The 15,828-nt window shown below is 42.7% G+C and overlaps 1 protein-coding gene across 1 annotated transcript in view; it reads right to left on the bottom strand.

The window, feature by feature from the left end:
* Window positions 1-15,326, bottom strand: part of otogl (otogelin-like) — a 23,576-nt gene extending 8,250 nt beyond the window's left edge. Inside the window, exons 1-38 of the mRNA XM_027272993.1 lie at window positions 15,071-15,326; window positions 14,649-14,691; window positions 14,284-14,329; window positions 13,944-14,022; window positions 13,750-13,842; window positions 12,292-12,446; window positions 11,802-11,923; window positions 11,375-11,580; window positions 10,726-10,850; window positions 10,333-10,439; window positions 10,123-10,229; window positions 9,834-9,959; window positions 9,648-9,756; window positions 9,501-9,547; window positions 9,282-9,427; window positions 9,070-9,196; window positions 8,724-8,901; window positions 8,527-8,651; window positions 8,078-8,287; window positions 7,757-7,925; window positions 7,551-7,625; window positions 7,268-7,311; window positions 6,894-7,059; window positions 6,234-6,341; window positions 5,877-6,015; window positions 4,887-5,021; window positions 4,601-4,747; window positions 4,356-4,475; window positions 4,040-4,156; window positions 2,145-2,301; window positions 1,938-1,964; window positions 1,627-1,806; window positions 1,265-1,546; window positions 1,054-1,171; window positions 884-963; window positions 672-784; window positions 400-627; window positions 35-244 (exon numbers count right to left, since the gene is read on the bottom strand). Coding sequence (XP_027128794.1) covers window positions 35-244; window positions 400-627; window positions 672-784; window positions 884-963; window positions 1,054-1,171; window positions 1,265-1,546; window positions 1,627-1,806; window positions 1,938-1,964; window positions 2,145-2,301; window positions 4,040-4,156; window positions 4,356-4,475; window positions 4,601-4,747; window positions 4,887-5,021; window positions 5,877-6,015; window positions 6,234-6,341; window positions 6,894-7,059; window positions 7,268-7,311; window positions 7,551-7,625; window positions 7,757-7,925; window positions 8,078-8,287; window positions 8,527-8,651; window positions 8,724-8,901; window positions 9,070-9,196; window positions 9,282-9,427; window positions 9,501-9,547; window positions 9,648-9,756; window positions 9,834-9,959; window positions 10,123-10,229; window positions 10,333-10,439; window positions 10,726-10,850; window positions 11,375-11,580; window positions 11,802-11,923; window positions 12,292-12,446; window positions 13,750-13,842; window positions 13,944-14,022; window positions 14,284-14,329; window positions 14,649-14,691; window positions 15,071-15,143 — 4,839 coding nt within the window. The 5' untranslated portion in view covers window positions 15,144-15,326. The remainder of the gene's footprint in view (window positions 1-34; window positions 245-399; window positions 628-671; window positions 785-883; window positions 964-1,053; window positions 1,172-1,264; window positions 1,547-1,626; window positions 1,807-1,937; window positions 1,965-2,144; window positions 2,302-4,039; window positions 4,157-4,355; window positions 4,476-4,600; window positions 4,748-4,886; window positions 5,022-5,876; window positions 6,016-6,233; window positions 6,342-6,893; window positions 7,060-7,267; window positions 7,312-7,550; window positions 7,626-7,756; window positions 7,926-8,077; window positions 8,288-8,526; window positions 8,652-8,723; window positions 8,902-9,069; window positions 9,197-9,281; window positions 9,428-9,500; window positions 9,548-9,647; window positions 9,757-9,833; window positions 9,960-10,122; window positions 10,230-10,332; window positions 10,440-10,725; window positions 10,851-11,374; window positions 11,581-11,801; window positions 11,924-12,291; window positions 12,447-13,749; window positions 13,843-13,943; window positions 14,023-14,283; window positions 14,330-14,648; window positions 14,692-15,070) is intronic.
* Between the last annotated feature and the right edge of the window lie 502 nt (window positions 15,327-15,828).

Here is a 15,828-nt window from a genome sequence, read left to right as displayed (position 1 = left end):
GGGGGAGGTTTGCAAGAGGTGGGGTGGAAGTTACTGCGGTTGTCGGGGCTGGTGTTGATGGTGTAGTAACGGTGGTGGTGGTGGTGGTTGTGGTGGTGGTGGTGGTGGTTTTAGTAGGAGTGGTGGGTGGGGGTGGGAGGGTGGTGGAAGCAAGAGTAGTAGGTGGTGGAGGAGAGGAAGTCGATGGGACTGTGGTAGCCTCAGTGGGTGGTGGCCTCAGGGGTGGTGACAGCTGTAGTGACCTCTGTTGTTACCGTAGAGGGGGATGGGAGTCATTTCAGTCGTGCTCAGAGTTGTTGTCTCTGGTGGCTGTGTTGTGGGAGTGAGAGTGGTTGAAACAATAGTGGTGGGAGGAGAAGTTGTAGTCGGAGGTGGAGTGGTGACCTGCTCAGTGGATACGGTTGTGCTGGGAGTAGTGGGAGTGGTGTGGTTGTTGTGGGCCTGACAGTAGTGGAGGAGGTAGTCGTTGCTCTGGTTGTGGTTGCTCTGGTTGTGGTTGCTCTGGTTGTGGTTGCTCTTAGTTGTGGTTGCTCTGGTTTGTGGTTTGGCTCTGGTTGTGGTTGTCTGGTTGTGGTTGTTGTGGTCGTAGTGGTTGTGGTAGTAGTGGTGGTTGTGGTTGTTGGCCTTCTGGTAGTAGTAGTAGTAGTTGTAGTTGTTCTTGTAGTTGAAGTCGTTGTTGGTGCTGTTGTTGTAGTTGTTGTTGGTGCTGTTGTTGGTGCTGTTGTAGTTCTGTTGGACCGTGTCACATATGCAAAGGGCGTCGGAGTTGGGGGAAGGGACACACCTAGAGGAGACAGTTCATATATTATTAATTATTATTAATATATAATAAATCATTTAATTAAATTAATATTCAAAAGTATTTTAAAGACAAAACACTCACAGTCCTCTGTGTAGACACATCTCCTTGTGACTTCATCAAGGACCATGTTCTTGGGACAGCGTGGGAAGCAGCCCTCCACACTGAAAATACAGAAACAATTTCAGCGCATAAACTAAGCATAGATTAAGCTGGTTGTGAAATTAGTGCTTTTAATGAGCCGAGCCTCTTACGGAGGCAGGAACTGGCAGCGTGTGGCATCTGGGTCACTGCATGTGTGGACACAAGGACTCGCACAGGACTGGTAGCGCCATTCACACATCATACGGTATGGTATCACAAAACTGCTCTCTGCCAGAGGAGAGGAAAAACACCTGATTAGTTTTGATTAGGTTTGTGAATGCATGTGTGTGTGTGTGTTGGGTACATGCATGTTTTTCTGACCCTCTAACGTGAAGCTGCTGCTGCCTTTGAAGTCCTCTGAGGTGTCGTATCTCTGAGCTCTCGCAGCATTGCGTGTCAGGGACAGAAAGATTCCACGTTGGCCGACAAGCTCGAACGAGGTGTGACCTGGCAAAAACAGCCCCTGGTGTTGGATAAAGGTTGCCCTGCGACTAAAATCCGCCCCTCGACTCCACTGCTCCATCTGAAGACGGCTGCGTCCTGCGCCCACAGCAAGGAAATAGTTTGGTCTTTCTGCAGACTCCAATGACACCACAGGGACACCTGGGAAAAGAAGCAAATGGTGGTCAACCTATAAAAACAAAGAGAAGTAGCATCTAATTCCCGCTGACATAGATACTTACGTGATGTTTTGTCCTTCTGCAGGCCTGCTGTGATCATGAAGTTGAACAGTAGACCAGGGGCAGGTAACTGCCCTGGTCGCTCTCTCACCAGAGGAAACACTAAGCTGCTGGTGCGATTCACCCCAAACATGGTGTCATTATGAACAGCACTCACCAGGGAAAATGGGCCTTCACCTAGCTCTGTGGGGAAGCGAGAGAAAGAGAGAGCAAATGAACGTGGTGACAAGCTAGAATCAAAATCAGAGTGTGCAAAGTCTGGAAATGACAATCAACAAAATAGCTCTCTGAAAATGATTCTCACTCATACATACCTTGATTATAGTATTCACAATCATAGGCTGAAAGAGAGCAGTTCAGAAGTTAAAAAGCATTTCAATAGCGCTGAGGTAATATGTAACTGGGTTGAAAAATAGGAGAATATTGGCTGATTAGCAGGAGTCATATTGCTAATCAACAAGTAGAACAATGAACTGTGAGCATGTGTGTATGTGTATGTGTGTGTGTGTAGGTATACTCACGACAGACAGAGGGTGATCTCCAGTTTATTGTGACCCCCTGTTGACAGCATTTGTGTGCATACGCAGCGATGGATGTACAGAGACACTCACAGTCTCCCCCACGGTTACAATTGCAAGTGTCTGTCAAGCAGTTCCTATAGAACCAGGCCACGTCCACCTGGAGGGTACACACAGCATGTGTACATGGTCAGACACACACACACACACAAACAACCATAAAGTGAACCGGGCCAAATCTCACTGGGGGAAACTCAGGGAGGTCTTGTTTAGTGGGTGAGTAGTTTTAATAATTTAGACAGAGAAGAAGTGATGAGATATCAGGACAAAGGAATGTGAGTCAACCTCTGGTGCAGAGGGGATCAGATGCTCAGCTGGATCAGCTCAGTGACAGACAAACAAAATGCACCAGCAATGAGTTGGTCGGTCCAAAGGTGAGGTGAACTCTGCCTTTGTATTTTTGACACATGGACAGGATTAGGATACTAATGTGAACTGGTATAGTTTAGATGTGAGAAGCAAAAGTATTGATTAGGTGTTGTGCTGCATCCTGAGTGGAGCAGCAGACTAGTAATTCAATACATGATACTGAAAAGTTACTTTGGAATAATACAACACATTATGTTATGAACTATCCAATTATCAGAAATCTGTCTTAATACTAAAATAAAACACTACTTATTAAGTTACTAATTACTAAGTTTTAGATTAGCATTTGTCAGTGTAAGTGGATATCTGAATTGTGTTCTGTACATTACAAACTTTCTGTCACACCATATATCTCACTATGTTTGAGTAAAGACACTGGCATCCAAAAAAAAAAAAGAAAGTGAATGTGTGTTTGCAGAGCAAGGACACGCATTTGGAAACTGAACCAATGTTTCAAGAAAGAAATATGAACTCTGGTTGACTGAACGTGTCCTCTAACCATACATAAAAACCTCAGAACAACTACTACCTTTGTCATCTATTTATTTCTATCAAACTACCTTTTATGATATTTTATATTATTACAATACATTCATTTGTCTGATGTGTTTTTCAAAGCAGCTTACAATAAGTCCATTCAACCGTACGGATTCCCAAGACTGAATTGAAAGAACCATGGAAGGACATGAACTTTATCAAAAATGAAGTATGAGGCTAGATTTTTTTTTTTTATAAACGTTTGTACCAATGGACATAAAAAAGGTTACAGTATCAACAAACACACACATATAAAATGTGTGTTTTGTACCCTCTTGAAACCATTTTAGCCTGATAAAGGGGATACAGAACGAATATCTCAAGGGAACATAAAGGCCAAGAAAAACATCTGAATGGGCCGGATGTCTTACACATTAGCCGTTGTAGGGATTAGCAGATTTAGCAGGCATTGGTTCATGAACTACATCATAAAAACTGATTGCAAAGAAACAACATGTGCAATGTGAGACTAATGCTCAAATCAATGCCATGACATCACTTACTTAAGACTCATTAATTAAGTTAAATTAGTGTACTGGGTGTCACGGTGTTAGGTTTGACTTCAGTTTTTATGAGGTGGCCCCCTCTCACACACAACCTGAAAATGGCTCCATCTGCTGGCCACATAGAGAAATACTATACTGTAATAAAACATTGTGTGTGTCTGTGCGTGTGTCAGTGCGCGTGCGTAGCCTTGCATCTGGTGTGGTATTTGGTATTTACCTCTGAGGAACAGTTTATTCACTGGGATCAGTTAGGAGTTGTTCCCATAACCTCTCACTGACCCCTACTCCCCTGTTGCAAGCAAGATAACCTTTCTACAGCTACACTCACTTTGTACAGACATTTGTGTTGTGTGTGTGTGTGTGTGTGTGTGTGTGTGTGTGTGTGTGTGTGTGTGTGTGTGTGTGTGTGAGTTCAATGACACTCACCACGTTGTGGCAGGGTGCAAAGACGTCACTGTAGAGGAGAGCACACTCCCTCTTGGCGTAAGGCTGTCTGCCTAAGTCCCCTTCACATGGTCGCTCAACTACATAGTCACTTTCACACTAAAACACACACAGAGGGTGATCAAGAGTGTCTGATTACTCTTAAATATCACAGTGGACTCGGGGGAGAGAAGCACACATAAATTACAGTAGCAACAGAGAGCTGGAGAGGAGTGAAAGAGTCAGTGAGTAATAGATAGACAAAGAAAAGGGAAAAAGGGGAGAATTAATGAAGGAGAGGAGCTGAGCTGGCTCATACCTGTCCAAGTGCCCAGCTGTCTCCAAAGCTCTGTGCATTATTGACTTCCATGTGGCTGGAGGTGGTCATATCATTCACTGTCACACTGTCAAAGTTTCCGCATAGCCCACCAAGAAGACCCTAGTGGAAATAAGGACACATTGAGTCATGTTTTCTACATGTTCATTCTACATATACTGTCTATATATATATACATATATATATATAGTATATCTGAGGAAACTAAAAGCTCTCCTAGCCCAAACCTTCCAATGTGGTCCAGCTCTGATGTGTACAGTTGTCTTACGGTCCCATAGGATGGTCAGGTCCTGATTAGAGAAGTGGACCACAGTGTAGTAGCCTGCTTTCCAAAGCTGAAACTCTGACCCTCGACCTACAACAGTGGACGGATTCTGAGGCAAGACAAAAAGAGTAGATTGATATTTGCAAAAATCACTGGGTTTTTGTTGATATATTTATATTTTGTGAAAGACACAGGTGCACAGCTTGATTAGTAAAGAGAGAGCCTGACTCCATGTGTATAGTCCGTACAGGGTTGCCAGAGTTGTCGGTGAAGTAGATCTTGGTAAGTCCCACGTGAATGACCAGTATTTTCATGCACACAATGCCGCTCTCATAGCAGTCCTTGTTTTGGGCAACAATGGACACCTCGGTTTCTCCTGTACCCTGGTGAGGGGGGAAGACAAAATATTATTCTTGCGACAGAAGGAAGTCTTACCAGCTCCTCTTATCTCCGTCCTGCAAACACAACACAATTTTTCCATTTTTTTGTTCACAATTTCTTATTTACAACAGCCTCAGAGGGCAGAAATGCAAAATCTGAACGCCACATGGCAGACTCAAATTTGAAATTTGATTCTGATTGAGGAAACAGTGTCATTCTGGACACATGAGAGGTGACAAGAAGAGGAAGTTATTAAGACACCGCTCTGACCTGCTTCCCTATTATTTTAGGATCTGCACATGGTGGCAGGCATCTGTTGAGTCTGAACTGGAATGTCTGTTCTGCTAATTCTAATTCTATATCCCTGGGAGCGCAGGAGCCCAGGGGTTTGAAGTGAACACTGGACTCTTTGTGTTGCTACAGCTTTGCACAACGTCTGCTAGCATTACCACAGTGCAAACCCACCAGGACACACACACACACACAGACACACACACTCACACACACACATAAATACACACCTTAATCTGCTCTAATTAAAAACCACTCTTTCTTCCAAGATTAGAAATGAGCTTGGATCTTCTTTCCCAGATCCAAATCAGTCTTGGCCAGGAAATGGGGAGGATGCTCCTCCTTCGCTCCACCATCTCGCTCACATACACTTCCCTGACACAGTCTTGTACAAGGACTCTGGCACAACCAGATTAGCATTTCGCTGCCCAAATGGTATCCATAAATTTGCCGAGTCAATTGCATCTACATTTTACGCCTGTATTTGTATATTTATTATTATGTTACACCTAAATGTGCACACGAGAAAGTACTTAGAGAGATCCACACGCACAGAACCTACTCACTTTAATCAGGTAGACCTGACAGTCAGATTTGTAGTCATACTCAAGGCCATCGAAGGTGTGGTAGTGTCTGTCGCTGTAGACAGTACACACAGCTGGACACGGTGAGTAGCTACAGTTAAAATAGCCACGGTGGCACATACTGAGGAGACAGACAGGTGGATGCAGATGAGAACAGTTAACCAAAAACAAAGGTGAGACAAACATACTCATCATAAACTATACAATTTTATGTTCTGAATCACTGTTTCTTTAAAATAAGATGGTAAATTGCACTTATTGAATGCAGTAAATCAATAGTTTGTGAATAATAGAATTGTATCACTGCTTATCTGGGGTTGGAAAAGTAAAGTTGTATACCATCTGTAACATGGTGTTTCCACAGTTTCTCCAGGCAGGTATTCAAGGCCCATCCAGGCACAGGGACAGTTCTCTGGATAGTAACACTGCCCATGGTGCAGCACCAGCCTTTATAGATAAAACATAATTAAAGTAGGAGGTACAGAACAATCAAAGAGCTGACTTCAAACACATTTTGCAATTCCGTGAGTAAAACATATATGTAACACTTACCTACAAGCTACAAATTATAGGTTTAAGAAAGTAGGGAAAATCTGTCCATCTTACTTGAATAAATACACATTTAAAACACTATACCTGTGGGTTTTCCCACTAATTACAGTGATTAACACTTCCTAGCTTTCAGCCACCTACTGGTTTCAGCTGCTTTCATCACAGTGTGAAAATCCATTCATAGAGACTTGATTTTGCTAATTCATTAAAACTAACTATCATATCATATAGTGGAAACTCATCCAGACAAGAAACTCTAATGAAGCACCGATCTCAAGGAGATTTTTAAAACATACTGTAATGAACAGAGAGAAGGGACTTGCTGGAAAGTAGAAAATCTGAAACATATAGTATGTTCTGCCAAGTGGAAAAATTATACTTTTATACTCTTTAAAAAACACAACCTTGGAAAGCAGAAATGTTATTTAACGTTTAAGGTTATTTTACCCAGGAGGGCAGACACAGCCAGGGATGCATGGAGTGTTTGGAGGACAGGTGAGGTTCAACATCAGGTTACGGCAGGTAGGTGCACAGGCCACGCCTCCTCTTTGCTCGGTGCAGCTGTGGTACACTTTCCCCTCTGGACACTCCCCGACCTCTACACTGTCTGGCTCTGAAGTGATGTGCACACACACACACAAGAAAATCAATGCCTCAGTCGCCTAAAAAATCAACCGCAACAGCCAGTCATGGGAAACAAGCTACAACCACAGACATAAGGCTCTTGATTTCAGCTAGAGGGACACAGCCTGAAACGGCACTTTGTTGTTGGAACGAACAAGAGCAGGAACTGAAGGGAGGGGGGAGTGCAGAGAGGTTACCTTTTTCCTCTGGCACACACTCCATCTTCCCATTTCTGCACAGGCTGATGGAGGAGACAGGAAGGGAGAGAAAAAGGGGTGAGTGTTTGGGAAAGAGAGTAATGTTATGAAACACAAGGTTAGTTTAAGTGCTCTACGTCTCATTTGACAATCACTCAAGCTTTTATTGCTCTCTCAAATGTATCACACAGTGTGTGTAAGGATGTCACATTGTGTGCAGGTGGGAGAGCAGCCAAAGTGAGTTTTCATTTTTCAGTGTAGGTCAAGGCCAGCTGTGACTCACCAGGGGCCAGAGGCGCTGAAGGTCACCTCCCCTGGCTGCGACGCACCACCCATGGAGTAACAGTGACACTGTGACCTGAGGAGAAATGCATGACATTAGTTTAATTACATGAACTAATGGCTATGCTTTGTGTGTGTGTGTGTATGTGTCCGCCAAATGGCAATTGATGAGCATTGTTAGGATGATACATGAGGTGAAAATCTTACAGTTGTACACAACGCTGGCGCACATCATCGTAGTAGCTGCCGACTGGACAGCCACAGCCCTCAGCACATTCGTCAGGATTACACGTCTCAGTGCTTGACAGAGCACGACAGGATCGTCCGCAAGATGACACACAATGGCTGTACAACATGCCTCCAAGGCACACCACTCCTGTGAAGATACACACATGCAATTTTTCAAACTCTCTATATGGTTTTACTCTATATCTTCTGCGTACACAATACACAATATGGCACAGTCGTAATCTGTGACTATCTAAAAGTATTTTAACACAGTATGGATAAAAGAAGACAAACACTCACCACATTCTGAGACGTGTGATCGGAAATCAATGTCGACTCCGTGTTTGGAGCAGAGGTAAGCGTAGTGAGCCAGTGCCGTGCACAAACAACTGCTCCCACAACGACAGGCCTGGTAGCGGCACTGCTGCTGGTAGATGTTTGGACTGATGTAGCCGTGACACGGGGCAAACACATTCCCCACAAGCACCTCACATTGGGATGCATAGAATACTAAAACAAACACCCACACAATCCTGTTAATACATTTAAAATTCTAGTCTGAACAAACCAAGATATCCTGCAACTAAAACCTGTGCAACTCACAGTGTCACCCAGGAATCAATACTAATTTAGGATGTGAGGATTAACAGTGTAGTCTGTACTGCTGCTTGCAATCAAACCCATGAAGTTCAGGCAACCACTTCCATTTTTCTCATACTTAAAAAAAAAAAAATCATTAACATTATTACCGTTGTTCTGGTTCATTTCACATGGGTCTACGATGGGCAGGTTGACTGGAGCGACACAAGCAGACGAAACCTTCCAAGCATTGGCGTGAAGCTGAGGAGTGCCTTCTATCATACCTGCTGGAGACCTACACAAACAAACATAGTTGAGTAAAATGTCATACTCAACATTGGGCTACAAGTGAGAAGTACTTGCTCACAGGAAATCATCTCGTAGGTTTCCATTGAAAGTTCCACAAAGCCCCAGAGTCTGTCCACGCCACTGGTTATCCAGCTGCAGGTAGATCCGCCCCCCTCGACCATCATAATGCAGCCTCAGACCAATTTCTGCCTTCAGCTGTGTAAACACAGAGGTCAGCTTCTGCACCTCCACTGCATCTTTATACCCAGAAACAGACATCAGAACCAATGATAAAAGATTCAATAAACTGTAAAAGAGGGTATGTGTTACAATCATTTTTAAAAAGAGGAATTATTTCATGTTCTTAATTTGATATACAGTATAATCTAAACCACAGTGTATCAAAGGACTTTTGTGATTCCTACCATCAACATAGGGCAGGACAGGCGCTGGGTTGACACCGATTATCACCTCGCCCTCTCTGGTCAAAGTGATCTGACGACTTACATCCTCATCCAACACCACTGTCACTGACTGAATACACATCTGCTGCTGTAGACACACAGACCATACACACGGTTAAATCTCTGTAGAAACAATACTGCAGGGTTTGGTTGAGTGTGTGTAAGTAATCTACCTCTGTGCAGGTAGTATACTGCAGTGTGACGGTAAATCTGCTGGTGCTGCGGCTCTTTGCCAGGACGTACTGACACGCCCCCGGTTGGAGAAACATCCTACCATCAAATGTGGTCATAAACACATCACCGACCACCGAACACTCCGCTAAGAAGAGAGAAGAGGTATGGTAAGGAATCTGACTTCGCAGTTTCCTGCTTTATTGAAAGTGTAAGATCACCTGTGCAGTTGTTCTCAGTGCAGTTCCACACTCCTCCCGTGCACACGCTGAAAAGAAATCAGAAAAAGAACATATAGCAGGTTAACAGCACATTAATAAAGGTAGAGTATATGCTCACTAATGATTAGTAGTGATGCCCACACTCACCAGACACTACATCCTTGTTGAAGCACATGCCCTTGTACATATGATGTACCATGATAAACACATGGACACTGAGAAACAGCAATACATGTTCCATTTTGTAAGATAAGACCTGAAAAAATTTAGAGGAAGCTTAGAGTGCAATCAACTAATGTAATTTAACAGAAATTCAAGAAGATAATTAAATACCATCAGGGCAGTAGCATCCATCCAGACAATGTAGGTTGGTTCCCAGGCACTCTTTCTCAAATGTACAGGTGGGCGGACAGCAACTGATGCAGTCTCTATAGACAAAACTCTCCTCACAGCCATCATCTGCATAAACACACGTGCATGAGTTTCACACAAATGCAGAACGTGCACGTTGATTAAATGTTGACCTAAAATACTGTAAACACACATGATCAGAAGACACTGTCATGTATGACATGAGCTAATCTGTTTTCACTGAGATTGTGGAACTTCAGTGGTAACTTACTACAAGAAGGGAAGTTGTCTCGCCATTCTCTTACTGGATATCCAACATGTGAGCAAGCCCTGGTGTACTCAACCAAGGCTCGACAAAATGTTTCTTCGTCATCAGACCTGAAAAAAAAACAAAAACAATAAAAAAACAGACTGATAACAACACAAGGAAAAGATGCATTAAAGTTAAATGTATCAATAATCTGCAACTGTTTTGACTTACCCACAAAGGTCAGACACACAACTAGCCACAAAGGGATTTGGGTCAATGTTTTCATGACAGGAGAGAAATGGGAAGAAGAGAAGTGCACTGCATTTCTCTATGGCATCCTGCACACATTCACAATAAATATAGAATGGTGTGAATATAATGCACATAATATAATAAACAGAGAGGTACACAGGCTCATTTAACACACATGGATGATTCTGGTCTTTCTTTCAACATCAACCGAATTTTTTTAAGTCTTCAGATTTAATCATGAAAAAGATAACTTGGCTTGATTTATTTCCTATCAGTGAGCCTAAATTTCCTTATTAGATTGCATCTTTAGCAGTGTGTGCAGCATTGCTTTGTCAGTGTTCCACCTGAGTCTAGTGTTTCTGTAGTTCTTACGTCCATGTCTGATTCAGATTGGCAGGGCCCATTGAAGTCGATATCTACTGAGGGACAGGCTCTCTCATGAGGCAGGTCCACCGCCCAGCTGTTAGCAAACAATGAAGGCTCATCTGTCCGAATGCCTAAATCACACAGCCAACACATACACTGTGAGTTTGTGCACCCAACACACAAACCGCGACAAACAGACACACAGGTGAAGTGGATACAGCATTCAAACATGTAAATAATCATTTCTGTTCCTATATAACCGTAAATACATTTAAATTAAACACAAAATATAAATCTACTTAAAAAGAAAGTGTGTCTGTTAATACATTTTATTGATAGCAGCTTTATAGCCAGATCTTTTCTACTTGTTTACTCTCTTTCTCTGAACTCATCCTCACTCTACTGGAAGCTCTCTGATCAAACATGTAGGGAACCGCAGTTCATATTACTGGTCATCTGAGGAAGGACTTGCTCCTTCCAGCCATTCAAACCACAAACTATCAGTTCTCCTCTATCCTTCCCCTCTGGTTTCTCCAGGTCCCACCGCTAGTATAATTGGTCAGAATCAGTGTTGAGTGTATAATAATAATAATTGAGCTGAGTGGGTGCTGAGAGAAGAGATAAGAGGATGAGGGGCCGGTCAGGCCGGTCTTACCTCGGGTAGTGGTGAGGTCATCACCAGCAATGTGGTTGAAGTTCCCGCACAGGCCACAGGGGGTACCCTGGTGCTCCTCACTCATCTTCAGGTAGACGCCCGAGCCTCCATCCCAGGCCAAAGAGAAGCCAAACACACTCTTCACCAGCAGGTAATCGGCCAGTCGCTCAATGAACACTCCGCCAATAGTCTGAGGCAGACTTAACCTGACATTTCGGAGACAGATGCATCAAGATGATGTGAGGTCTGAAAATCACGCTAACAATGCTCTATTGTGACTTTACGGGGGTGTGAAGAGCTGAAGAATAACTGAGTTGTTTTTCTCTTTCTGTTCTTACAGTTTGGTTTTGATATTTTTTACTGAAGACTTTCAAAATTGATCTCTGCCTTTTTTCTTTCCCTATCTTTGCAGAACAAACACACACACCTGTGGCCTCCTTGGTGGACCTGATATCCAGAGATGTGGATCTCCTCCTCATTTGGGAAGAACAGACTGAGAGCTCTTGGGCATAAATACACACTCCCGTCACACGATCTGCTGTTGTGGACCTAAGATGACAAGAATAACGATGGAAGAGAATAAAAAAAAAAGGGGTCAGAAGAGAGCAACATTTAATAACAAGGATTAGACACGGTCTGTAACCTAAGCTAACGTCTTAAAAACCACAGTCACTTGTCGGGTAATGATCCCGCCACCACTGGCCACAAATAGCTGTTGAGGTATGCCCTCTGAATTTCTGCAACGATTCAAATTATTTAGGCTAATTATCAAACAGTGTATGACGGAAGATTGTATCCTTTTTTAGTGTGACTATAAACATGTAACATTCTAAAAAAAAGCCAATCCACCCTGCACACGTCAAGATTAAATGCTCGTTAAGGATTTCAGTGGGTAATTTCGATCTATCTGCTCTTACCCACACAGTGTACTGTGGTGTAGCTGAGTGGCAGTCCTGCGCCAGAACGTAAGAGCAGGTTCCAGGGAAGTAGAAATAGATTCCATCAAATGTTTCATAGTGGTGCTGACCCCATGACCTGCAAATGCCATCTCTATCCTGGCCCTGGTTAGGTACTGCAAGAAAGAAATGGGCAATTCATTAAGACAATCTTTTCTTTTCTTTTTGTGACACAAATGAGTTTTTATGCAGAAATTGGCACTTTACTAATCTGAGAGATCTCGTATATCATTTTATTTCATTGAACTTATCAGAGGAAAATGAATACCTGACTTTTCTTAAAAAGCCCTTTGTTACAGGAAATTCCCCAAAGTTTGCTATGCCAAGCTACTGCTCTATGATCATACCCACAATCTGAGAAGGTGGGAGCTGTTAACTGTGAGTCACATCTTCTGATATTATCAGTGAGTAGCTAAGGGAACATTTAAAATGGCACAATTTGTAACTGATACATTACATAAATTAATTATTATGATGATAGCCACGTTTCAATGAACAGAATTTTACAATTGTATGTACATTAATACAAGATCTCTCTTGAAAATGGCAGTCTAAATAAAGGATACATTTACAAAAACATGGACATGTGTTCTGTGGCATCAGCTCTGCATTACAGCTGGGAAGCTTTACAAATTATCTTCAATTAAGCGTTTATGATCTTGTTATGGCCCACGTTTAGGCTATCTTTGTTTACTTGATTTGGATAAAAGATCATAGATTCTTCTATTTCAGAATTTTGTTTTGAAGCCTCAACTCAGTTACAGCTCTCCCAAAAACCATATTGTGTCCAACATGTGTGCCAGCACTAAATTAGTTTGTTGAAATGAAAAACTTCTTTACAATAATTGTGACCTCAGATCCCCCGAATATATTGTATAAGGAGTCTGTTCAGAATATAGAAACCAGAAACTCCATCACTCAGCTCTGACCCTATTACCTTAGTGCAAGTGATTTTATATCTGCTGCTGTATTGAGTGTGTGTGTGTGTGTGTGTGTGTGTGTGTGTGTGTGTGTGTGTGTGTGCGTGTGTGTGTGTGTGTGAACTGGACGATGGTGGATTTGTATTAAAAAAAAGAGAGAGACTGGAAGGGAAAGGGAGCAAGATCTGGAGAAATCTAATAATTAATACTGGTGTGTGTGTGCCGGAGAACTGTAATTAATGTTTGCTGAATGATCGGAGAGTCTGATGCGCACACACAAACAATCTCACACACACACACACGCTCATTTCTCAATAATGGGATGTGTAACTGTATACTGTTATTAAAAAGTTGTAAGCTTGGTAACGAGTTAGTCTGTTGCATACCGGGTATGGTGCTTGCCAATTAACAAAAAGGCCGCCATGTGAATGAGATTCTAACGAATTTGAGCTGACACCAAAGGAAGACGTGTAGGTGTGTATGCGTGTGCATTACTCACTGATCTGGCAGCGGTCTCCCAGTGCCTGGAACTGAGCACAGTCACACACACCGCCCTCTTGACACCAGCCACCATTGAGGCAGCCGCAATATTCTGGGAAAGACGTGAACAAACTCAAGTTCACTTACCCCAGCCATGATAGATTAAACCTTCTACGGATGCATTTACAGCCGCTTCATAAGTAGCTTATTTACCTGACGAGGCATCTCTGGCTGTGTAGTTGTGTAAGATGCTGCGTGACAGAGTTCCTTCTGACAGCAGTGGTCTGTACGTCTTGGAAAACAACAGACAATGAACACTTAGAGCAGTTTTAAACAATTCTCAAACTTTAAGAGCTAACATCAGTGACACAGTACTGTACCGTTGGTGTACCTGCTGCTATAAGTTGAGAGTTGCGTCAGATTGAGTGGGAGAAAGTGTATGTGTTAGTGAGTGTGTGTCATTCTTTACAAAGACAGCTTTGTGCCCGTTAGCGTGTTGTGCGCATGTGGGTGCCCTGACCTCCTCTGGTTCTCTTAGGTGTAGTGTACCAACCTCCTCCCCGAGGAGATCCCGTTTCCTCCGAAGTGCATTAGCCCTTCTGCACACACACAAACATGCACATTAGTGGGAAGAAACAGTCAGAGGGGAGACTTAAGTGCACTTTACACCACTTGAATTCAGTCTCCAAACTACTCCTTACTGAACCCTCACACACACACACACACACACACACACACACACACACTCATATGTTGTCTCCGTCACACACTCTAGTGACAGAAACAGAAAGTGCAAATGCATCGGTGTCAATCTATAAAATAATATGAGAATTACATATGAAAAATCATTTCTGTTGAGATTAAATATTATTCATATTTAGCCAACCTATTGATGACTATTAACTATTATCAACTTACCTCTGCAGTCTTCCTTCTGCCACTGAAAGTCGGCTCTGAGCTCCTAAAGACAGAGTCGCACAAGAAACATTGAGTTGTTAAAATAGACAGAAGTTATTTCCTATAAAAAAAATCATCTTTGTTATGTAACCAGGTGTCTAATTAGAAACATTTTAATAATTCACATCTGTGTCATTTGTAGTGATTTAGCAATTAGATGGCATGTGAGGACACAACAATATAAAGGGGCAGTAATGGACATGTATGCCTTATAATAAAAGTAAATTATCGTATGTGTTACTCTAATAATAATAATAATAACCTGAAAGGACTCGTTACTTTATCATCCACTGGCTATGGTAGATCTATTAACATTAGTATGTTGTAACATTAACATATGTGTGTCAAAATATATTACAAGACGGAGAACTGTCACAACTCACCCTCAAGTAACAGCAAGTGGGAGATTGAAAACGACATAAGAAGAAATCGTTTCACTGTCCACTTTAAGTTCATCTCAGAGTCCGAAAGGAAGTCCCCGCCGAAACTTTAACGGTGCATCTCAGTGGTCCCGGGAGGAAAGGGTTTAAGATGTTTGGTAGCACCGGGACGATGCTTAGTCGTACCTGTAAAAACCTACCTGGTGGCGACAGCCCCCCTGAGCAGATGACGAGTAGCCCACACCTGTGTGGGCAGGTAGGTAAGCCTGCGCTGCTCTCTGTCACTCCAACATCCTCAGCCAGCCTTTCCGCCTCTGTGATCTGTGTGTGTGTGTGTGTGTGTGTGTGTGTGTGTGTGTGTGTGTGTGTGTGTGTGTGTGTGTGTGTGGCTCCATCACGGAGGCTTTCACCTCTAAAGTTTGAATTTCTTGCTGACAAATGGCCCGGGTGAGCTAATAAGAGGGCAGTGGGTTTAAGTACAGAGACCACCAACTGAACTAACGTGATAAATATATGGCGCAATCCTCCAAAAAAAAAGTTTTAACCAGTTCTTGAACCAGAAATAAAGTTAACCTGGAAATTACAGCCCTGCAACCCCCATTGACGTTAGTGTAGAGCTAAAAACAATAATGCAAGGTTAAAGTTCTTTACTGTAGAGGCATAGTAGCACCCAGAGCTCATGTTTCTATGACACTGCTGGAGCTGTTTTTGTTTTTCCATAACACCATACGATAGAAAAGTTAGCTTTTTAATGAAGTTAG

This window comes from Larimichthys crocea, chromosome XXI (assembly GCF_000972845.2).
Source record: "Larimichthys crocea isolate SSNF chromosome XXI, L_crocea_2.0, whole genome shotgun sequence".
In the NCBI taxonomy this organism is placed as follows: Eukaryota; Metazoa; Chordata; class Actinopteri; family Sciaenidae; genus Larimichthys; species Larimichthys crocea.
The sequence above is the reverse complement of the archived record's forward strand: the minus strand, read 5'-3'. Positions and strand labels throughout refer to the sequence as shown.